Source organism: Cryptomeria japonica, chromosome 9, assembly GCF_030272615.1.
Source record: "Cryptomeria japonica chromosome 9, Sugi_1.0, whole genome shotgun sequence".
In the NCBI taxonomy this organism is placed as follows: Eukaryota; Viridiplantae; Streptophyta; class Pinopsida; order Cupressales; family Cupressaceae; genus Cryptomeria; species Cryptomeria japonica.
In genome coordinates, this window is record NC_081413.1 from 550,691,393 (window position 1) to 550,717,428 (window position 26,036).

The 26,036-nt window shown below is 36.0% G+C and overlaps 1 protein-coding gene across 2 annotated transcripts in view; it reads right to left on the minus strand.

Moving 5' to 3' along the window:
- LOC131060971 (protein PSK SIMULATOR 1) overlaps positions 1 to 26,036 on the minus strand; it is a 141,019-nt gene that overhangs the window by 41,455 nt on the left and 73,528 nt on the right. For both annotated transcript variants that reach the window (XM_057994462.2, XM_057994461.2), the window contains exon 9: positions 18,091 to 18,207. In XM_057994462.2, coding sequence (XP_057850445.2) covers positions 18,091 to 18,207 — 117 coding nt within the window. The remainder of the gene's footprint in view (positions 1 to 18,090; positions 18,208 to 26,036) is intronic.

Sequence of the window (26,036 nt, forward strand, 5' to 3'; positions counted from 1 at the left end):
TTCACCGAGAAAGATGAGTTGTATTTCTCAACGCCTTTTAATACTTGATTATTATAAGTAAAGGCTTGTTTTGAGTAGTTGGTTATTTGAGAGTCTTGAAGCTCCTATGGATACTGCGCTAAGGCTTATAGGGCTCAAGCGGCAAATGGCTTTTTTAGGAGAAATTAAGGAAGAAAGATTGAAAGGCATTTTGGTCTTCCCAAATGCCCTGGTCATCAGGGCGGTCATGAAAATTCTTGGGGAAGAATATATCTCGAATGCAAACCGCACTAGGGCTAATTCGGATATTGCTGCTATGTTCTTAGCGGTGGCTATGTATTATGAGAAGGACAAGGATGTGGTGATAAAATTTTGTAAAAATGTCTTCAAGAAAGAGTTGTTGGGTGAACTTGAGTGGGTGGTTGTCAATATTGACGAGGAGTTAACTGCACCAAAGCCTCGCGATTATGATATTCTAATTTGGATGAATAACCGGGTGCCTAGATTTCCAATCCTGATAATTGAGGATATGGCCGCCTTTGAGTACTATAATCCATCTAGGCGAAGGAATTTTTTCTTTCTTATGTGGCTTTTGCATGTTAGAAAACCGGCATGTAACAGGTGGCTAGCCAACTATCTTGAAGCTGAAAACATTGCAATGATCCCGGATGACATGGATATCCCTCCCACCCCCGTCTCTAGCCCAGTTGATTCTTCGGCTAGCTCAAGAGAGAAGGTAACAGAGGAGCAGGCGAGGAGATGTCGAGCAAGATAGTTGGGTGTTTGTCTCTGGTTTATCCTATCGTCACTTTTTGACTCTTAAGGGTTTTCAGTAAAACTTTCACCTTATTTCAGACTTATCTTTTAAAGACTTATGGATGCTTAGATTAATATATGCTCTCGCTTTAGATATGCTTTACTATCTTTAGTTCGTTGGTTTCCCTTTCTCAATCTACCCTAAAAGGTTTCTTCGGAATCTTTGTGTGATTTTATGGATCCTGCTTATGGGTTTAACTGATTATGTCTGAAATCTTAGCTTCCTAAAGTATTTTAAGTTCTTGGCTATGTGTGATGAATCACTCCTCACCTTTTATATTCTTAAATTTATGCTTATACTTATATATATAGAGATATAGATATCGACATGTATGCGTATATTTATTGTCAGGCCTTTTATTCAAAAGCATAGATGTTATTTTCTTATGAAGATTTAGGTTTTGACTGAATTGGGGAGGCTGACCACTTCTAGTTTCATTTTCTGAAAGAGATCTGTGAAGTATGGATAGGATACTCTATGTTAATTCTCTTATGGAATTTTGGATATCTCCCCTCTTTCTTTTCTTCCTGCTTTCGGCTTTGCTTGTCTCTAATATTTAGGGTATCATCTTTTTTTTTTTTTAACTCTCTTTAGTGTCTCAAATAAGCGGACTTTCTGGTAGGAATTGTTTGATTAAAACTTTCTGAAAGGATTTTGTCTTTGATTATCAAATACATCGGATTTTTTGTAAGGAGTGAGGTGACTTTTAGATCCTTTTGGCAAAAGATTCCCTATCTCCCAAAGTAGTGCTATGTTATTTCGATATTATGATATAGATGCAGGCAGTGTTTTGGTTTTGAAGTTATAACTTCAGTACTTCTCAATACTAAAGCTCTGTGGTTGTAGCAGTTGTAATGGAATAGGCTTGGCAAGCTGGATTTGGGTTTATTTATTGGCTAACAATTCATGGAGTGGTTTGTTGTAGGGCAGGTTTGAAGGTTTGTTGTAGGTATCTGTGATTTCACCTAGTTCGATTGCCTTGACATGATTAAGGGTTCAATAACCCCCGAGGGAAGATGACAATAATAGTTAAATTAAGAGTTAAGATTCAAGATGTTGACAATTTTATTTTGGATATGTAATGCTTTTTGACCTACTAACACTGGTCTTAGTTGTAAGGTGTGAAAAGGTTCTTTTGCAGAACTGTGGAATGGGGATGTGTCAAAGCTTGCAAGATAAGAGTAAAAGAATTTAGGATAGAGGATAGCATTGTGGACCCACTCTTTAATCTAGCCATCTGGGACTACCAAATCTCGCCTCCCCAGAATCCTAAGATGGGATTATATAGGGTCGATGTTGGTAATTCAACTATTTTTGGACATCATTAACAGGGAAGGATCGAATTACAGCGCATAGGAAATCTAGGATGGTTATTAAGAAATCTTTCAAATAGATTAACCTGGATGTGAATTATCCTGGGATTCATGTATCTTGTACTCTGTTATTTGCCAATTGTAGCATTAGATTTGATTTCTGATCCATCAATGGATCTGGGCTAGACCGGAGGTTTTCTTCCCACCATTCTTTCCTATTGGTGCCCACACTGAATGGAGTTGTCATTTTTTAGATTAATAAAATTTCTCTGGCTTCGGCCTCTTACCGATCAATAATAAAAAATAAAAAAATAAAAATTATTGCTGTATGAGCCGGAAACGGGTAGCCGTCTCCGGGGACGGCCCTTGCCATCCCGAGGACGGTCAACAATCCCTGGGGAAAATGTTGACCATCCTCGAGTTTCCGAGACGGTTTCCAGAAATTTTCGAAAATCGAGGACGGCTGGGAAACGTTTCCGGCCGTCCCCAAGTCTTTGAAACTGGGACGGTTTCCGAAACAAGTGCCTTGAAGCCGGAAACGTGTTTGTGGGTAACATAGTAAAAAATACATTTCAATAACATTAAGAACCCTAAGGTTGTAACCCTGTATAATTTATATTCATTCATTTCAAAATCACAAAGCACAAAAACAGCCAATATCACTCCAAATTGCCAATTTTTTGCATTTGTGAAGCTTATTGGTTATTTTGTCAAAGGCGAAAGATTGCAAGTGTTGAAGATATTTTCTATGCACTACAAGAAAGAAACTAGCTTGCATAAAGTAAATTTATCGATAAAAGGTGGGTATTTTCTAAGATTCTTTAAAGTTTTTTCCAAAAAATACAAGTTTTTTAGATTTTTTAAAACATTTTGAATATTTTTTTTATTGTTTTCTGTTTTTATTAAGTTTATATGTACTGTACGGTTTATTTTTGTTCTTGTTCTATTTTAAGGTTCATGTACTCTAAGATTACAATTGCCATTTTTAATATTTTTCTTATAACATCAAATCTATTTAGAATGGCTGCTAATTCAAATTCAATGGTCCCAAAGGTGATCAGACAATTCAAATATGATCAAGCATCACCACTGTAAAAATATGTTATGACAATTAAACAACTTCCAAGAGAATAGGGCTTTTCTTTGGCATTGTAGCCATTGTGGTGTCAAGTATAAGAGCTTGTATAGTGAGTCAAATCTCACTTATACACTACGATTAGCCATGGAATTAAAGTTTATTGAGCATCAAACAAGAAGAGGTTGCTAAAGGAACAAATTATGAAATATATTAGAGAACAGGAAATTGTTATTATGAGCAAAAGCAGAATTCAAATCTCATCCTTTAGCAAAAAGACAATCAAGGGGGCCACCTACAAGTGTTCTTCCAATAGTGGCTGCCACATGTCCTTTCTTGGAGACACCATATATTGAAGAAGATCACTTTCTTTCTTCCCACAAAAGAGGCACATTGGACAAAAGCATTTCAAAATTAGGGGAGGGCCAATGTAGATGATTGCACATTGCATTCATGCCAATTGTCTTCCTTTCAAAATAGTGAGATTGCCATATTGGCTAAAAATAGTGACAACAAATAGTCAAACACTCTTAAGTTGCACATGTCCTAGGTATAAGAAGGTGCACACCACCTTTTTAGCAAAATAAAAGAAAAAAATTAGACATCACTGACACCTATCAAAGATTCCTGGTTGAAACAAGAGTGTCCATCATTTCTAATGGATAGAAAAATTGCAAAAGCTGGCCCCTTACAAATGTCATTGTCGTGCTCCCTAGAGGGGCAATATTTTTGAAGGGGGTTTATTGTGCAAGGCAAGTGAAAGATACAAACTTCATTTCCAACATCCTCATTGAGTCCATAAAAATAGTGAGCATTGAGAACTTTGTCCTAGTCATATCAAACAATGCAAAAATTGTAGGACAGCAAATGCTTGGGTTGAAGAAAAGTATGAGCATATTTTTTGGATACCATGTACCATCCACTCCTTCAGTTGGTGACACAAAAGATTCACTCATATAGAGTGGGTCAAAGAAATAAACGCTGTGTGAAAAGATTCAAATGCTTGTGACAAACCATCATATGTCGAAGGGCATTTCAAGACCACCTCCAATTTGGAGGAGTTAAAAACAAATTTATGAAATTTTAGTATTTATTTTAAATTTAATTTATGAAATTTACTTTTTACATTTAATTTACAAAATTTTAATTTGTAATGCATCTTGTTGGATAGATTGTTCATGGCACATCATCTGATTGTTGTTAGATGTGGCCCAGGTAAAAAATGAGATAAGACTTGGCTGAAACAATTCAGCATTGCCTATATCGAGGACAACGAACAAGTCTCTGCCAACCAAGAAGACATCCACTCCAACCACTCCCATAGCCAAGACAAAGGAACTAAGACAAGAAACTAGTAGTGAATGGCACCCTCAATGATGAGTACCTAATAAGTTCTCCCTCTCATAGGAAGACAATGTTGCAAGGTTGGTGCCTTCATACCCTTGGTTGTTCAACACCACCCTCAGGGATTCGCGACATGGCTTAACTATCTCTCGTGGTTTGTTTATCTTTAGTGTTTGTATTGAGCATTAACAGGTCGATCTTTTGGTGCAACGACAAACCTTGGGCCAACAAGGGGTATCAGAGCTCAGGTCACGGGTTCAAATCCCTTGGTCGCGTTGGGGGGGGGGGATTGTTGGAAGGTTGGTGCCTTCATCCCCTTGGTTGTCCAGCGCCACCTTCAGGGATTTGGGACATGGTTTAACCTCCTCCCATGGTTTTCTCATCTTTGGTGTTTGTATCGGGCGTTAACAAATTGATCTTTTGGCACAATGGAAAACCTTGGGCCAAAAGATAAAGAGTAAAGAAAAAGGTGAGAAATTCAAAGGTATATGTATCTTGTTGAGTAATCTCTTTCCTCTAGGGTTGGTCCCTTCATTTCAGTTTATTAGAATGATGGTAAATGTGTAATTGTAGGCTAGTTAGGTGTTGAGTCAATTGCTAATTATATGGCTTACCCCCAAATTGTCTTCTCCTATTGAGTTGCTACCATTTGACTTCATTTTTGTTTGGTTGGCATACCAATTATCCTATAGGCACATAATCTACCATTGCATCAACCCACACAGGTAGCGGAGTTGGTTTGGGTCGTGGGTTTGCTCCCCATTGGTTATGGGTTCAACTCCAAGGCCTAGGCTTACCCAATGCACATGGTTTGCAGGTGATTGCATGCATCCCCAGAGGATTAGTCTTGCCTTAGCTTGCCTCTCTCTGACCCCAACTTGGCAATAAGTAATTCCAAGATAAATCGGGTTGGGCACTGGGTTGGGTCGCGGGGATACCTCTGGCACAAAAAAAAATCTACCATTGCATCTTCCTTGCAAATCTATCTTGACCTACAGCTTCGTCTTGGTTGTAAGTGTAGGTTCTTTCACTTTGTCTATCACTCCATCACTTTCATCGGAACTAATGATGGAAAAATCAATCAATGCTACTGCTGTAAAGGAAGCTTACCATTCACAGCACCAAGAAATAACATTTAGAAAAAAGGACACAAATAAGGAAAAGAGCTAAGATTAAGCAAACTACACAGCACTAGAACTATCATGCTTTGTAATGTATAGCCCTGATTTTTATTTTTTTGGTTGAAGTAGTTTTGACACAATGCTTTTGCCAATACCATTGTAAATGTTTGCAAAATAACTGATCTCATTTATTTTATTCATTCATAACAAAGTACATGTATTGGAAACAAAAATGTTCATCACCCAAAACTGAAAAATGCAATACCAACATCTAAACTAATTATCTTCCAGTCATTACATTAGTTATATACCTCTTATTTGTAGCCCCAAAAAATCATTGCAAGTCCAAAACAAGGCAGATTTTGTGTAATGTCCCCTCTTTCCTAGTTGATCACTCAAATACAAAGATTCGCCTGTTATCCATCTCCGCGGGTGAATTCAGTGAATAGGAGATGATAGTGCTGGCAAGGGGGAGAGCCTATACTTGACACTTGGGTGCTAGGAAGTGTATATTTTAATATAAAGTCACTTTTTTCTAAAAATAGAAAAAGTTAATTTAAGTGACTTTATGGGGGTTAAGTTATAAAGTAATAATAAAACATTAAAATAACCCCATGGCACACCTCCCTAGGGATAAGTTGCTTTTAAAAAAGTGGCCAACCTCAATGACAAATTAGACCCTCAAGTTGGGTGAACTTGCTAGGGGAATAATTATTAAATAAATTCCATTTTCAATTAAGCATGAGAACCCTAAAAGGTATGTTTAGGGTTAAGAGGCCATAAAGCAACAAGTGGAGCATTCATTTTGGCATCTATGATTTCATTTTTACATCACAGGTTGGAGTATTGAGCTCTGGAGGTGATTTTCAAGAGCTTTTGAGTCTTCTTGGAATGAAAACTCCTTGAAGGCAAGTGTATTGGACGAAACCCCAATCCACAGGAGAGGAATTCACTCAAAATTCCTATTGGTGCTTCAAAGAACACTCAATTTCAGAGAATTGCAGATCTGATTACAGATTTTGGAGGGTTTGTGATCTTCTTAAGGCAGCCATTGCACTTCCTAAGCCAGCTGTACAACCTTCATAGGCAGTCGTGCCATTTGCAAACCCACAAAATGCTACACTTGTTCGATTCAGCCAATTGCGGGTTTAAATCTTATGCCATTCTTGTCAGCAACACTTCACAGCAGCATATTAATAATTTCAGCAGGCGACAGAAGCATATTTATCATTCAGATTGTTGATTTGTTAGTAGGTGGAATAATCCAACCTGGGAGCCAAGCATGGGAGTCAGTAGATCTTCTGTATTTGTTTTTGGTAATTGTGGTAGGAGCAAATAAAACTACTTGGAGCCACTTTCAATAGTTGGGAGCTCCTAGTTTGTATTCTGTTTCAATTCTTCCATAAAACTCACTCCAAGCTAGGCGTGGTATCCCTAGTATGCCAATTTGTTAACCTAGTAAATTATAATTCTTGAATCTGAAAATTGTTTCATGCTGTTCCTAAATCAGAAATCTGAAAATTAATTATCACAACAAGACCAAAGTATTGTTTCTTGGCATCCATTCACAACAAGACCCTATGCAAACTTTGGTATCAAAACGCAAGCATAAAACCTCCAAAAAAAAACTATATTAAACCTTCAATCAGCAGCTTTAAAAAAATCAGAATTTTCAATGAAGGCACTAGGATTGTGCAGGCACTAGATAGACTTCAGGATACTCTAGACAAATTGGACTTGAATCGCCATAGAGATAGGCGTAACAGACATGGTAGGTCAGTTTCTGTTGCGGGGAGCCGTGGCAGCAATAGGGCTCCTTCATCATTGGGTAGTGCATCTATTTCACCTAGGAGTGGCAGGGCTCATACTTGGACAATGGACAGATCCATGCAGCCTTGTTTCCTTCCTAGAAATGAGCCACCGCCAGTATACCCACAAGAGGGTGTTGCATTTTAGGACATATTATGGCGGCTAGTGAGGAGTGGGCACACCTCTCAAAACATGTCAGAGATGCCTTTCCTTTGCACCAGTACTGTATGCAGCACAGGGACAATATGAGGAATTGTAATGACAGATGGCCTAGACAGCAACAAAATAATGATTTTAAGTGAGCTACCAGTAAGATTATCTTATCTCCCTTCGATGGCAGTGGGAAGGTCAATGCACGTGCCTAGATGCACAAATTAGATATTTACCTATCACTTAAGCCGATGCCTAAGGATGAGGCCATTCAATTTGCAGTGTTACATCTTGAGGGTGTGGCTTATGACTAGTGGCACCATGGTTTGGTCACCCAAAATCATGGCCTTATACACTCGTACACTGAGTTTACCGAGCGGTTGACCGCTAGATTTGACCATAAGGATGTAGAACTGTACTATAGAGATCTTGCACTGTTGAAGCAAACTGGGCATTTTGAAGCTTATATCAATGAGTTTCAAAGTATTGTTGTGATGGTTCTTGAGATGCCGAATAGACACATGGTGATTCTATTCATAGGACTACATGACAGGTTGCAGGGTTGTGTCAAGCCTCTTAAGCCTAGGACCCTTCACGAGGCTATTCAAACTACCCTGAACCTTGAGACTACATCACCATCCACTTCTTATCAGTCCGATAAGAAGTTTCCTAGAGGCTCTAAACCTTTTCAAAGATCTTCTACATAGCACAAGAGTGCACCATCTCCTCCTAGGATGGATCAGGAGACCCGTAATGAATTGAGGAAGAAACTTTGTTTTCATGTAACGATCCTTGGGAACTGGGACACATATGCCTTGGAAAAGGCAAAGCGCATCTCAATGAGATCTATTCTAATGTGGACGATGAGCAAACGCAGGATACAGAATTTGAGGGCAGCCATGATGAGGATGAGCAAGAGGTTCAACAGATTGAGCTTGGGAAGGATGAGACTTTGGGTACATCCAAAGTCACTATTGCTACTCTCTCAGATGTCCCCAAGATTCATCCCTTTCAGTTGAAGGGAGTGATTAAGGGACAACATGTGACTTGCCTAGTGGATAGTGGTGCTACACACAATTTTATTGATGGGGGACAAGTTGCTAGACGTAATTTGCAAGCTAAGGACTTTGTTGGTTTTAGTGTGATAGTGGCATATGGCTTTTCTATGAGGTGCTCCAGGAGGGTCCCACAGCTGAGTAAACAGATGGGTGACTATACTTTGACCGTTGACTTCTACGTTGATGGGTGACTATACTTTGACCGTTGACTTCTACGTTGATGGGTGACTATACTTTGACCGTTGACTTCTACGTTGTTTCTCTTGGTGAGATTGATGCAGTGCTTGGCATCTAGTGGTTATAGTCACTTGGTAGATATGTTCAGGACTTCAGGAGGATGGAGTTGGAGTTTATGGCACATGATAAGAAGGTTGTGCTGAAGGCTCTTTCTGATGGTGAGCCTATGGTAGTCTCAACACGCAGGATGGAGTCTCTTTTCAAACATGGTGATGTTGCTTGGGCGGCATAGTGTTACATTCCATCCAAGACACCACCTTCTCCTGATGAGAAGCCATTTCATATTGATATCCAAACAATGTTGGATAAGCATGGTGTTGTTTTTGGTGATACTCCTCCTGGGAGACCTCTTGATCGTGGTTTTGAGCATGTGATAGAACTAGATAAGGGCGCTAAGCCCGTCATCACTACTCCTTCTCATCATCCTAAGGTATTTAAGGATGAAATAGAGAAGACTATTTGGGAGTTATTGGATACAGGGTTTATCAGACCTAGCTCTAGCCCCTTTGCTTCTGTAGTGTTGGTGAAGAAGGATGGCACTATGCGCATGTGCATTGACTACCGTGCACTGAATAAGAAAACAATTAAGAACAAATATCCGATTCCACGCATAGATGAGTTACTTGATGAGCTTCATGGGGCACTGTACTTTTCAAAGATTGATCTTCGATCAGGACACCATCAAATACGTGTCCACGAGGAATATGTACATAAGACAGCTTTGAAATGTCCCTACGGGCACTATGAGTTCTTAGTGATGCCATTTGGTCTCACTAACGCACCTACTACATTTCAGTCTTGCATGAATCATGTGTTTAATAAGCAGTTGCATAAGTATGTGCTGGTGTTCTCCAATGACATTCTGGTATACAGCAGGACTTGGGAGGAGCACCTGAGGTACTTGGCATTATGGAGGCAAGGTCTCTATTTACCAAGATGTCTTAATGCGAGTTTGGACTCACAGAGATATTATACCTGGGGCATGTGTTTTGTGTTGATGGAGTGAAGGTCCATCAAGAGAAGATACAGGCGATACTTGACTGGCCACCACCTAGGAATATCTCAGAGCTGTCGGGTTTCCAAGGCTTATGTGCATATTACAAGAGGTTTGTGAAGGGTTATTCATAGCTTGCAACCCCTCTAACATACCTTACATGAAAGGGTGCCTTAAGATGGACAAATGAGGCATAGTATGTATTTGATAGGCTTAAGCAGGTTATGAGCACATGTCCAATATTCAGCAACTTTTGAGTCTTCTGGGAACGAAAACTCCTTAAAGGCAACTGTATTAGGCGAAACCCCAATCCACAGGAGAGAGGAATTCACTTAAAATTCCTATTGGTGCTTCAAAGAACACTCAATTTCAGTGAATTGCAGATCTGATTGCAAATTTTGGAGGGTTTGTGATCTTCTTAAGGCAGCCATTGCACTTCCTAAGCCAGCCGTACAACCTTCATAGGCAGCCATACCATTTGCAGACCCACAAAATGCTACACTTGTTAGATTCCGCCAATCGAGGGTTTAAATCTTATGCCATTCTTGTCAGCAGCACTTCATAGCAGCATATTAATAATTTCAACAGGCAATAGGAGCATATTTCTCATTCAAATTGTTGATTTGTTGGTATGTGGAATAATCCAGCCTGAGCGTTGGGCGTAAGAGTCAGTAGATCTTCTACATTTGATTTTGGTAATTGTGGTAGGAGCAAATAAAACTACTTGGAGCCACATTCAGCAGTTGGGAGCTCCTAGTTTGTATTCAGTTTCAATTCTTCAATAAAACTCACTCCAAGCTAGGCATGGTATCCCTGATATGCCAATTTGTTTACCTGATGAATTATAATTCTTGAATCTGAAAATTGTTTCATTGCTGATCCTAAATCAGAATTCTGAAAATTAATTATCAGTCATTTATTTCTGCATTCTATGGTTCAAAGTATTGTTTATTGGCATTCATTCACAACAAGACCCTATGCAAACTTTGGCATCAAAACGCAAGCATAAGGCCTCAAAAAAAAACTATATTAAACCTTCAATCAGCAGCTTTAAAAAAATCAGAAAATTTTCAGTGAAATCCGGCTGGAGATCTTTCGTTTTGGGGCAGTCATCGGCAGTGATTTAGCAAGGTCTTTAAGCGACCAAAATAAGTGTTCCAAGAGGCTCCTATGGTGCCTACTTCACGTTTAATCTTGTGAAAAGGTCTTTAAAACCACCCAGAAATATTCAGCAGCAAGGAATTCTCTTTTTTTTGGTTGACTAATGCTCAGAACTATTATAAGATTCATTCTGTAGCTGATTGCTGCGCTTTGGTACTTGGTCGGCTAGCTTAAATCACCTTCAAACTAACTCCAAAGACCTCTGAATTCTTTGAAACTGCTCCTACTCCAGATGTCTCAGAATGAAGAGATTCAAACATTAAAAATGCAGATTAAACACCCCAAAACTCCACATGTACCAAACTAGGGTTAGGTGCTACCTGCAAGGGGTGACTTGAGCTAGAAAAATAAATGCCAAACCCAAAACCCATATTATACATGGCAACCTCATCGCCTAGACATAAGGAAACCTTTGAGACAATACCCAAAATAATGTTTTATTTCTGGAGATATGAGCAAAAATGTGAATCTTAGTAGCTGGAATGCTGTGGCTGGCACTGGAAAATGTCTCCAAAATTCTTAAAATTCAAACAGTACTCAGGAAAACCATAAATCACACCAAAACAGGAAACCAAAATCAAAAACTTCATAAATCTTCATCTTCAACAAACCCTTATCACCAAACATCCAGCAAACACTGGATACTCTATCTGAAAATCAACATCCAACTAGGGTGGATCTTGCCCCACTAAACTAGGCTAATTGAGGAGGGTTTTTGTCCTCAACAATCCAAAGAACACTCTCCAAGTTCATTTCAACAGAATCTCGTTATGTGTGCACAAGCAAAATGAGAGAATGAGAACCTAAACTTCAGTTTATTGAGTTGGAGGGAAAATTAGGGCACTTCAAATTTGAAATATTTTATTTCCCTCAAAATGACCCTCATAACATCTTTTAAAAACATCTTATGTCTCTGCATCGCCTAGGTGTCCCCCTTTTGGAGAAACAAATATAAATTATTAATCACTTAAGTCGTAATATCAAAGTTACTTTTTCAAACACGAGTGATAAATATTCAAAAAATATTATTTTTCATCACCTTAGAAAGTTCACCATGACACTGAAATTGAGAACACTCACAGAAGCAGATAGGGAACTAAAACTAAGGCCAAGTTCCCAAAATAATACTTACTAAAAATAGCATGCCAAAAATAGAAATGTTGAAACACACTGAAACTGCAAGCTCAAGCTCTCCACAAAACTTTGAGTCCCTTAACCAACTCCAAACAGCAAACAGGAACCCGGGAATAAGATAATAAAAAGTGCAATTGACTAGGAGCAAAAAGGGGACATTATATTCCTCCCTCCCCAAAATAATACTTACTAAAAATAGCATGCCAAAAATAGAAATGTTGAAACACACTGAAACTGCAAGCTCAAGCTCTCCACAAAACTTTGAGTCCCTTAACCAACTCCAAACAGCAAACAGGAACCCGGTAATAAGATAATAAAAAGCGCAATTGACTAGGAGCAAAAAGGGGACATTATATTCCTCCCTCCCCAATATTGCTCGTCCTCAAGCAATGCCAACCCACTGAACAAAACTCAGTGAGACACCAGGATCCAAAATAAGTCTAGGAAATCTATAGCTCCATCTACTCACATCACCATATTGTTGGGCTCCTGCACAAATGACCTCCAGCGATCCTCTTGTAAGAAGAGCATCCAAAAAATGCAAAAACGCGGCCAACTCCTTAGCAAATTGCTCTTCATAATAACAAATCTGAGTCACCATAGAAACAAACTCAAGGACGTAAATGTATAACTCTCTCATTCTCAAAATCTTGCACTCTGACATAAGGGTTATTACTGTAAAGTACCCTACTGTCCCATCCATAATTGCAAGCTGAAAACAAGAGGCAACCACTCATTGATCCCCAGAAACCCATCTGACACCAAACTTGGTTAACTGCAACACTTATACCCTTCATGTGAAACCAAAAGCTAACCCTGTCAAGAGGCTCAATGGTCTAAAAATGCTCAAACCTGCAGCTGTTCAAGTATGGATTTCAAAAATTCAACACCCCCAAAGAAGAACAGTCACTGCTATACTAAAAAGCCTTAGCCAAAATGAGATTTCTGATCATTCCCTTGGCTGCAAACTCACTTCCATGAGTCACCAACACAAGTGATAAAAAATTTATTTAGAACCTCTCTCCAATCCACTTGTATGAACACAAATGGACTCATAAAATGACTGAAAAAAAGAGATAACAATGTCTCTTTCACCTTTTACATCCATAACCTCCCATGGTATGTCTCTCCCATCATCTTTAATTCCCAACAACCCATGCAAAAGGTCCAAGGCATAGATACTCACACTTTCTGGATTAGACTGTAATAGTTTTTCGCATCAACATTTCATGTTCTTAGCTCTCTAGTATCTTGATGATGGATCACAGTGTGATCCAAAACGTTGATGCAAAAAACTATTACACTGTCTTATCCAGGAAGTGTGAGATACATTATGATAATGATATTTGTCACATTTGATGAGTATTGAGTATGCTTTGACAAGAAAGACAAATACATAGGATTGCTTCATTTAGTGGCAATGTTATTGTGTTGGATTAAAGTATCCGCATTTTACAACTAATTACCAGTTAGGTTGTGTAGAAGCAATATTAGAGATAAAAGTCAATTCTTTGTACAGCCTAGGCCCTAGACTACACAAGACTAGGGGCACTCTAATGTTGTATCAGATTTTAAAGTGTCTGAATGTCAACGGTTCTCTCTTTTCAGTATATAAATTAATTATCTTGTTAAAATAACTTTCTTTTTGAAAATTGGCATTATCTTGTATGTCATAAAATTTCCCTTTTTGGTAATTTGAAATGTCTAAGCATGCAAAACTATTCCTCCAACCTACCAAACAGATAAAATTTAATGTGCAACTGAAAACTGTGGTGTATGATTGATATTTGAAAACCAGAAATAACTGAGAAATACAATGTGCAGAATTTGTGATAGTGCAATAACAAATCACAATCACATCATATTCCTGGTCACAGAATTATAGCATTTCAAATGAAAAAAAACAAAAAATTTCTATTCTACACAATACTATAGTCACAATTTGCTTTTCAGTTTTCACGTTTGTCTCTCTGGCTTATGTATATACATCTCTTTTTAGGTCGCACTGACTAACTGGATCTTAGAAGTTGACCTAAAATAGCATTAAGTTAATTTTATGATTGAAGAAGAAGCTCTTGAATAGAATTCAAAGCCTTAGCTTCAAATAAAAATATTGCAAATCTCCAAAAATTTGGAAGTAAAGGTTTGTGTCACAAAAGTGCATTTTAATCACTCAAAGGTACTTCAAAATTCCAAAAGGAATGCAGGAAACGTTAGGAGATTAGCTCAATTGCTCACAGCTGGTTAACCATAAAGATGCATTGACAGAGGTAAGGAGCATGTTCTATGCATTCTCCATGATTCCGTAATGTATAGAATGAGAGAGGAGTACTAACAAGCATTCAAAATGCAGGAAAAGCGTAGGCACATTATCATTATGGATACATTTATTAGGGACAGCAAATGTCTTGGGTGTGACAAAGGGAATTTTTTACAATCATTCCTTAGGGATGGTTATAAGGGACACTCAACACAAAAGGAGATGCAGACATCCCTTTAAAAGCATAGAGTTCAATAAATTGGAGCGAGAAGGTTTAAATTTGACAAGGTGAACTAAAAAAGTATAAATTAATTACTTACCCCTTCAAAATATAAAACAACATATATTCCCTATGGATGCATCCCCAGGACTTTTTCTGTTATCACTGCAAGGACGGCAAGCTGTTCCCTCCTGGAAAACACGGACTACAAAAAAGCATTTAAAATAAGGATTTCTCATTTTTATCTGTGAGATGTGCCCAAATTATCAATGGCCATTGTTGTACATTTTGTGGAGCTTTCAAATCTTTGTGGCTTTAGATTCAAAAGACTTCAATATACATGGTGTAGTATCGGGGTGTTGCTGTGTGCAGTTGCACTGATCGGTGGTGCAGATTGAGGAAAGGCCTGTTAAGGAAAAGCAATGTCTATTTCTGACATGTTTGCAAAGCATAAAATATCAAAATAAAAGACAGGGAAAGGCCTGACATTTGTTATCTTCAAGACTTCTGCAGTAGTCCTCAGGTCTGCAGACATAGGCAGCTGTGGCTGCAGCACAGTTTCGAAGCCTTCCTTTCGAAAAGTTTCCTTTTATTAATTAAGCCGATATGCTTTTAGTGAGGGATGTTTGCCACCGAAGTGCAAGAGAATCCGGTGGGATGTTTGCCAGTGGCTGGAATCTTTCGCTGGCAGCGTCGTGACGTGTTTGAGCCGATAGGCTTCCCGTTTGGGCTTTAGCCCGAAAATTGTCAGACTTGCCATCTGTGTCCGTCCACGGCAATGTTCCGGCGAGTTCGAGGGTCATGTGGCAGGCTTTTCGGTGACAGTCTTTTCGTGCCCGCGTTTTTTTTCCACGGCGGTTGTTATCTTTGGGCAAAGTTTGAGGAAACGACGGCCGAGCTCCAGCAGTGTTGTACGCTAACGGCAGTGGAGTGGAGTACAGTTCAGGTAAGACTGCGAAGTTATTTCATCTTGGGTGAACATTAATGACTGTGCAGACAGAAAAATTGGGTTTTGTGTGATGGGATTCGAGAAGATGGAAGCATTTGGCCGGTTAAGCTTAGTGATAAGTGCAGGGTTTTCAATTGACTTTTTTTTGTTGGGGGCGTTGTGCAGTGTTTCGGCTCCCTATTGGCTTATCGTTGCACGCACTTCCTGTGCAACTGCTAGTATTTACATGTTTTAACTTTTAACCTTTTAGGTTTAATTTTTTGATTACAAACTATTACTGATTTTATAATTTCTGATTTTATTATTTTTAAACAAGAGACGCAATGCATCAAGTTCCTGCCAATGGTGTTGTTAGTTTGGAGTAGAAATATAAAATTATTATTAATAGTAAAATAATTTGAATTATATTGTGACATTGTAGATATTTGCATAAAAATAATTGAAGATGAACAAGTAAATATTCAAAAATAATTTACTCACATACAAAGATTTTGAATTATTAGTAGTAATAAAATAATTTGAATATTGTGACATTGTAGAGAACAAGTAAATATTAAAAAATAATAAAGTAAAATTATTGTCATTTGAAAAGAAAAATTGAATAAATAAATAAAATACTGAAATTTACAATATATTAATAGAGTAAATTAGTATTACAAATTTTTAATGTTGAAAATTGTATATTTAAAAAGTAGTTACTCGTAAATTGAATTTTAAGGCAAGAACTACTTCTAAAAAAAAATTATTGAAGGAATTCAAAAGAATTACAAAACAACTACTTTTAATAAATTATTTATTAAAAATATTTATAATGTTTAATTTATTTTTAAGTTCTAAAAATAAATTAATAGAACATAAATTGGTATTATAAATTTTTATTGTTAAAAATTGTATATTTAAAAACTAGTTACTCATAAATTAAGTTTTAAAGTTAATAACAACTTTTAATAAATCAATTATTAAAAGTAATTATATTGTTTAATTTATTTTTAAGTTTTTAAAATAAATTTATGAATAATAAATTATTCCTAATTGATTTATTTGGAAAATATAGAAAATAAGAAATCAAGTAATTAAGATTAAAATAAATCTATTAAATTTACAATATATTAATAAAACTTAAATTAATATTATACAATGAAGAAAAATTATGTTTAATGAATCGTGATTATATTTTCCTACAAAACATTAAAAATATAAATAGAATATAAAACAAATATTAAATCACACATTCAAAACCTAAACAAATTTTACTGCACCATCTTCAAAGAAATTATTTAAAAAATATATATTTAAAAAAATCTTTAATAAAAATATTTACTAATCGGGCTTCTTCTGTATTGATAAACCTTTTTCAAGATTGCGTATTCATTTTCTTATGTGACTGAAAGCAGTGCATTAAATGCATGCAATACGATACATGCTATGGGTAAATCGCTATCGGTAAAATTGGTATGGTTATAGCTCTTTCTTCTTTTTTATTAATTATTTAGTCTACACCAGAATTTAATTGTATGACATATATTTAATATCATTTGATTGGTGTAATAAAAAATATATAATATAAAAAAGAGAAAATTAAATTTTACAGTGACTGTTTGTGATATAGACCAATAAGAAAAAAGAAAAATCATATATATATAATCATGTAAATTAAAAAATAAATACAAACTATGAAAGTTTCATTCAAAACTTTTAATTCTTTGATATGATTGGTTGAGCTAATTGAAAAACTGAATGCAATGGATGCATAAGTATCCGGAAACTAATAAGATCTATGATATGTTTCATTTTAACTTTAAGGTTTTAAGTCATTTCAATTATAAATAATTATTAATAATTTATATTGATAATTTATAAATAATTATTAACATTTAATATATTGAAAACTAATATAATATTAATTTAAAATTATTGCATATTAAATTTTTTTATTCCCTATATTTTAAATTTTTTCCTAATGCTCCCTAATAAAATGGCCTCCTATCCTCTACCATCCCAAAACATGTCCCCCCATTTGTTGCTGTCCCCATCCCTAAAATCCATGCAACGTGGGAAATAACGTGTACTGAATCTTAATGGATTACAGCCCCTCTGTATATGGATCATAATGCCTGCTTTGATCAATTATGGTATCTTCACCCATCCCCTTTCCTTCCCTATTGGTTAATAAATATCAACAACCATGACAACCCTTAAAATCCCATACCAAAAAAGGAAAGAATATCTAGGTAAATCATGGTTTACCCTTCGCATGAATTACTTTTCTAAAATTAACAAAAACATCAGATTACACAAATTTGAAGCCAAGAAATACATCTCATTAAAAATTATGCAATAAGCTAAAATATAAACATAACAAAGCAAATTATTAATTATGTGTGCACAATAAGGGATAAGAATTATGAATACAAGCACCTGCTTAAAACATATTCAAATATTAGTAGAAAAGAAGAGAAGCACATTCACCTCCTCCTTAAAAGTAGACGAGTGTAATCGAGAACGCAAAGCTGACTTTATGTTTGGTGGCAATCCTTGATACAGGCTGTCTCTAGTGTTTGGAGGAACAGAGCTTGGGCGAGAAACCTGGAACAGTAACCAGATAATATCACTTAACGTAAAGCAATATTCAGATTAATTTTGTGGAATCATATATAATGAATTGCATATACACAGAAACAGTAACTGCATTAAACCTCCTTGAAACAATATCCATATATAACAAAAACCCAGCAAATTTTATGATCCCAAGAGACTAACATTGGGTAAATGGACTTCTGACATTAAATACAATGGTGTGAAATTCAATTTGAGATCATCATTTCTTCCTTGCACATGTCCAGAACAACAGTAGTAAAATGTTAGTGGCATTCCTTGAATCTGCATTATTTCTCTCAGGTTCCAGCAAATCCACTTCTTTCTTTGTGATTCATACATTCTAGAATTTTATGATATTCTATTTCTTAAGTTTGCAATGTGTCCCGAGAAACAAGGGACATGGCTTCAATATCCATGTGCTTTTTTTTGCTGCATTTTTCCAGCTGGAAACTCGAGCATGTGTGGCACAATTTTTTATGACCATTTTATGCTAGAAAAGAATCAACTAGAAGCCATGGCAATGGTTTCAAACTCAAAGAAGTTCAGGAACTGATGAGTATTATATTCAGTATACATCATATACTTCTTCCCAAATCTAGAGCAAAGGAATAAAAACATTTAAAAACATGTTTCCTGGCTATATGACTGACTGACAATGTAACAAACTTCCAATGAGGCCTCCACGCACTGATTGGTTGTTAGAGAAACAAACTTAAAATTGTAAATATTAGACATGTGAAGAAAAGCCATAACTTTTATTCAGCCAAACAATCCTTGAACTTTTGTTCATTACAGGAGTCAAAAATTTTAAGTTTGATATTTCTCTTCCCACCAAATGGTTGACATCCAACAATCCCCCACAGAATGGGGCACTTTTGGACATCTTCTTTAGTAAAGGACAAAGTCTGGATTTCCTTGGGCATTCTTTGTCCCAAGAAGCAAAAGGATGTGGCTAATCTCCACACAAAACAACAGTCCACAAAACACAACGGATGTTCGCGAAATTTTCAGTAGTTAAATCTTCATGATCTGCATCCCCACTGCTGTAAAACCACAAAAAATTACTATTTTGCAGAACTGGGAGTTTCTTTACAATGCCATTTTGTGTGGAGATTAGCCGCTGGCGAAGCAAAATAACACATCATGACATATCTAAGCTGACCCCATGTTAGGTGCTGTTTCCCTTGGCTAAAGCTTAAACATATGGTAAACTTTTGTTATTTGGGGTGTCCACGTCCAACGCTGCAAATAATAAACAACATACCAATGGTTTTGTTCAGCCTTTCCCATGCATCCCCAGGTCTCCAAAACAAGAGAAACAAAAGGGGCATTTGTACCCCACCATGGCGGACATGTCCCTACATTCAATGGATTGTAAGGGAAAATATGTTAAAGGAAGATCAAGTTGATAACCATATAGAATTGTTAGAACTTAGGATTTTATAAAAGGTATATAACATTGAAGACATGATATTTCCACAGTTCATGTAACTTCTTTGTAAAGCTTCTGGAGGAAATGTTTAAGTTTTTCGCATCTACATGGGCATGTCATTGAAACCTTCAAAAGAGCAATTGTTTTCTCTTCTTAGACCCCAACCATTGAACAATCTGTCATTGTATGCATATTCTGAGTAGAATGATGTCCATGTACAATATTTAGGAGCATAGATGCAAAACTTGCCAAAATCATTAGTGCTAATAAGTTGCAGATAGTGACAAGTAAGCCGCCCACTTATTGGCAGGAAAAATTCATCAGGTTTTTCAGCAGAAATCACATTACATAATTGCAGTTACTCATCAAGTTCATTATGAATAGTCAACTGACTTAATCTGCATGTGGCCTACATGCAGAACAAATGTAGGTTTTTTCCCCTTTTTAAGCTCTCACAACCTCCCTTTCATTCACAATGCCCATTTTCCTTTCAGCTCTTCTTGTATGATTTTAGGCAATTGTTGAAGCAAGTATTTGGAGATGATCACATTACATCATTGCAGTTACTCATCAGGTTCATTATGAAAAGTCAACTGACTTACTCTGCATGTGGTCTACATGCAGAACAAATGTATGTTTTTTCCCCTTTTTAAGCTCTCACAACCTCCCTTTCATTCACAATGCCCATTTGCCTTTGCTCTTCTTGTGTGATTTTAGGCAATTGTTGAAGCAAGTGTTTGGAGATTTTCAAAGATCTTTCAGCTATGTTTGTTTACCAAGTCTTTCGATTTTGTTTTAGATTTCAAAATTCTTCCAGGCATTTAAGAATGTTTTATTTTACATGTACATTTGTTCTTTGCATGCATTTGAATCAATATACACTAGCTAGGGTTTTGCAACAATGATGAACAAATTAAATTAAATTTCAAAACCAGGGTTATGCATTTTTTTAATTTTTTTCTAAGCTAGGTATTCAACAGTTAAATTCTGACTAGAACTCAAAGACATGGCAAAATACTCAACAACTTATTAAACCAAATGTGAAATGGCAACTTAGCAAAACAAAAAACAAAACCCAAAAGCCAGACCCGAGCCAGCAACTTGGCAAAAAACAATCATAGTATCAACAATGCGTGGTTTTTAGAAGTCAAACTCAATAAAAATTCAAAAGCTCAAAATTTGACTAGGACTCAAGACATGACAAGAAAACAAACAAGAACTTTGCAAATAAAAAATATATATAAATTCATCAAAAATATACTGTGTAACCCAGGGACGCATTTCCTGGAGAACTCCAGCCGTTTTGGAAAAGGAAACAGCCTAGGAACAGTGGGTTAGCGGGAAACGTCCCCTTGCCATCCCCAAAAATCCGATTTTTGGTGGAAACGTCCCCAATACACGGAAACATGGGAGACACCCATGTTTTCCAATGTTTTTAAAAAAAAACTTACCGAATGTTAAAAAAACGGTCACCGAAATGGACTATGCATTGAAACTTAACTGCTGTTACACCTTATTCCCAATTCTAAAGTGTATTACAGACCTTTCTTTATTTACAGAGAACAAGGAAGCTAACAATACCATAAACTGATATAAATCAGAAAGACAGAAAACCAAATGCTCAAGGCCCTGACCTTCATTATAGCAGATTATCACCTCCTTTGGGCCTTGATAAGATGCCACCCTATTTGATACATTTTATTTTCTCTTTTAACCTCAAACAATTTGTCAAATAGTTGGCATACTTCTGAATATGAAGGGGACTTGTTTGCAAGTTATGTGTTTTCAGATTTGCAAGTGATTCCATACAGCTTCATAATGCAATGCTTTCAAAATTGACAATTAGTGACAATGATTTCAAATAAAACTTGCAATGTTTAACATTCATAGAGAATCATAAATGAGTGACGTTACCATATTCTTAATGACAGCTGTATACAATTAGTTGATTGTGCATGCACACATGTATTAAAGATCATACCTCTACTCAGAAGTGGACTATACTTTGAAACTTAACTGCTGTTGCAGCTTATTACCAATTCTAAAGTGAATTACAGACCTTTATTTACAGAGAACAAGTAAACAATACCATAATCTGATATAAATCAGAATGACAGAAAACTGAATGCTTAAGGCCCTGACCTTCATTATAGCAGATTTATCAATGTTATCATATAAATATATTTGAAATTTCCCTATATATTTTATATTTTCCCTATATTTTGTATAGCTCTCCCCTCTGCCATCACCTCCGTCCCCAAAAATGGCAAAAAAAAAATCCGACTCGGAAACCTGTGTCCCCATCCACCCATCTTGAAAACTTGGGGTAGCATAGATGAAATGATAATTGGTATTCAATAATTACAAAAGGAGACGAAAGCTCCTTAAATAGAGATTACAAGAGGATCTTTCCATAATGGAAACAATTGAGAATAGAAACACGAAAGACAAAAAGGAAATTTCCTAAAACTAACTAAAGACAAAAGACATAAAAGGAAGCTTCTAAATACTAACTAAATGACTAAGATGACCATTATAGCAATATTACAATATTACTTTAATAATAGAAAATATTCAATGACATACAAAATACCATTAAAACCCATGAGAAATGAATTTAGAGGAAAAAATTTGAAAAAAACTAAAAAATTTTGCAAAGTGGCTAGTTTATGGTGAGCAGTCACTAGAAAATCAGTGAAACTCAGAAATTAGTCACTAGAAACTAGAAACTGAGTGAAACTTGAAAGTACTTAATAAAATCTCCACAAGAGTTGGAAAGTGCTTGCAAGAAACTTTTGTACTGGATTTATAACAAGTAATTTGCCAACCACTTTTGACTTGCAAGCTATGTTACCAAAAACAAGAAACGGAAATCGCAACAGCAATGGCAATGTGACGAGAAACGAGATATTTAAAGGTTGCATATAAGAAATGGATTTTATATACATATACATAAGTAAAAGTACATACATTCAAAACATAACTTCCTCCAACACATTTGCTATCTCTGAATTACAAGTGGCAGACTATGCCTTGAGGTGGAAGAAACAAGTAGTCCTCTCCACTTCCAAGATTCTAAATTGAAATTAGTATAAGTTAATACACTTGTTAATGCATGCCATTTCTTCACACTAAATAAATAGGATGCTCAAGTCTAAAGTTGAATACATTAATAATTCTTTTATTCTTTTTTTTTATTTTAAAATTAAATTTATACATTTTGACTGCCTAACCGCTATAATCTTTTATACAAATCTTGAGTATAAATAAATTAGTGTGAGAAGACAATATTCACAATCTCTCATATTTATGAAAAATATTCAAACTTCTTTATGGCATGTTGTTTCATTTTGCTTCCTAAACTTGGATTTAGCAGAAACCCTGGCTTAAACTATTATTAAAAACTCATGCATGGGATGGAAAAGCAATTTAATCGTTAAAAACTCATCCTTAACTCTCCCATCTCTATTCGCATGCATTAAAAACTACACTTTAACTCCTTGAAATAGGTACTTGGAAAAGCCTAAAACTATGTAGAGAATTTTGTAAAATCTGGAAACTTCAGCAACAGATTAAAATGGCAGGCACGACTTAGAAACAGCCATTTACAACGTGAAACACGTTTCTGCCGTAAAAACGCGAAACAGTGCTTTACCATCTAACACAACTTGCAAGTTAGGTGAGCATTTGCTAAGCTTGAAAACTATGGTGCCATGCTCTTTGTGCCTTCTTCATCTCCTGGAGCACTTTCAACAGATTGCGCAAATATTTTCCTTCCCAGCAACCACAAAACCTTTAGGTTAGGCCATGTACACCTTATTTAAATTGCCATTCAAAAAGAGAGATTTTAACTTCCATTTGAACCATTTAACAATGAAACTGAAAGCAAGTGCAAGTCAAGAATCAAAATTCACTATCTTAGCAATAAGGGCAGATGTCTTCTCATAGTCCATCCACTGCGATCAGAGAAAGGAAAAAACCTTTGCTGGAAGCCTCACTTTATGTTTCTCAACATCAAAGCATTATACTCAACCTTCATTATTGCCTCCCTTTTCAACTATCCTTATGCTTCCTTAAAATGAAAGTTCAATCAACTCTAATAGAATCGTAAGAGGAATAATCACCAAACATTAAATGTGAGAAATTTATACACCTCGTTGCTATTTCTTTTTTTCTTTCTTTGGTCTTGAAGCAACATTTGATATGTCTAACACATCCTGCTTTGAATCCCTTAATGCAGAATTCTAACACTTTGGTCTCATATTGACATAATTGCCTCGATAGAATTGGATCCACTTATATCTAAATCAGTATCATTACCAGCTTATCTAAGAGACAAATCAGCCTCTTCTATATATATTTCAGCCCTTATATTAGACAAAAAATTAATGAACCTCCTGCTAATTCTGTCTAATATCCAAAGCCATGTCATTAGAACTCGAAATACATGGAAAGTCTGATTATGTTCCTGGCTTTGAGTGATAAGAACTAAAAATACAGTCACCCTCATCAAAAACAACATTCCTACTTACATTTACCTTTCTGGTAGACTGCTTGGACCTACTGTCTGAATCCAAGCCACAACAAAAATAAAATGATCTTACAATATTTGCAAGCACCAACCCAATGAAGACACCAACCTTCACTTACAGAATTTGCAGGCACCAACCTATTGGAGACAGCAAGCCCCACTTATAAAATATGCAAGCACCAACCTACTGGAGACACTAATCCCCACAAGTGAGCACCAACTTAGCAAGAGACACCAATCTCTTCTTTTAAGAGACACCAACCTGTTTTACAAAATTTCACCTTCTGGATGTTGCTTCTTCAACAGATGATGAACATATTTTTTTGCACTTCCACACTTCACAAAATCTGCTCTATATTAAATCTGCACTGCTTTGTATTCGAATGATAAAACATTTTCTCACACGCATCATACTTACAAACACACTTCACTTTTTAACAACCCTTTGGGTGCCAAAATTAATTAGATAAAACATAGCGTGGCCTTGTAAAATTAAATCATAATAATAAAATTCCATGAGTCGACCTCCAATTAAAGCCAATATAACAATCTCCCAAACTTTGACATCAATGATCTTTGTCATAAATAATATTTCCAGCAATCTCACTCTGACATCAATGACCATATTTCTAGTAACCTCCCTTCTTGAGAAAAACACGCTTTGACATCAATGACAACATTTCCAACATACTAGTAACAACATTTGAAAGTTTCGGAATACTTTGTAATAATCTAGTACTTTAATTGGTACAATAGTTTGAAGTACTTGCCTTCCAATAGGTTTTCAAATTGCAATTAGTTTGTTATCGTGATTGCATTTGCATTTGAGTGACAGCATTGTTATCCATAGCATACTCCACCTTGGTTCTTCACAAAGTCTTTCATTTTCTATACATAGCCAAGTTAGAGTATATTGCCTTCTTTGCTTGGGCTCATGCAATTGCCAATTTTTCATTATGTCTCTCTACATCAATCATGTTGATATTGGTCTTTGACTTTGGACATCCAATGTCTTTATGGTCTCCAAGTCACACTATTTGCACATAAATCCCATTTTGTTCTAGTTTTTAGGACAATCTCTTGCAAAATGCCCTCATTCATCGCATTGTTGACAATGTATAATGTGACAACATTTGGAGTCATACTATATCCAATAAAAGTGACTCCCTAGTGGTTGGGATTCAAATTAGGACATCTAATAAAAGTGTTCAAGTGTTTGAGCCTTGAACAACACCAAGTCAAACTAAAAAATAATCTAAGTGCTTCTTAGGAGGAACAATAAAAAAACACTACTTTGGACTTGTAACCCTCTAACCTCTTTTCCCATTCACAAAGATTTTAGGGGAGGGTGTGCCTTATAAGCCTTTCTTGTTTCAAAGTTACCATCAACGTGGGATTTATTACAACCTAGAATTTTTGCTGTAACTGCAGCTTCCATGGTGTAGTATTATTTAATATTTAATTTTTGTTGGATTTTCATGCAGTGGAAGTTGTTCTTTCAAATACTTATGCAATAATCATGATGATTATTTTCCATGAGCAGTGATTATGATCATGTAAGATACCATCTAGTGTGTATATGCAAAATTCAATATTGGGTAATCTACAGAATAATAATTAACTTGACAAACAAAATTAAAGACATAAAATTTCCACACTCCATAATATTAGCTTGAAATTTTCTAGATTAGACATGTAAACTTTTTTTCTTCATCAATCTTTCAGATCACTCTCCATGATCCATCATCAAGATGAGATAGCAAGAGAGAAACTTTCTTCAGCCAAAAACTTAGGTCCAAAAATTTAAAATATGGATAGCAGAATATGAACTTGACAAATTCTCATTGTCTTAAA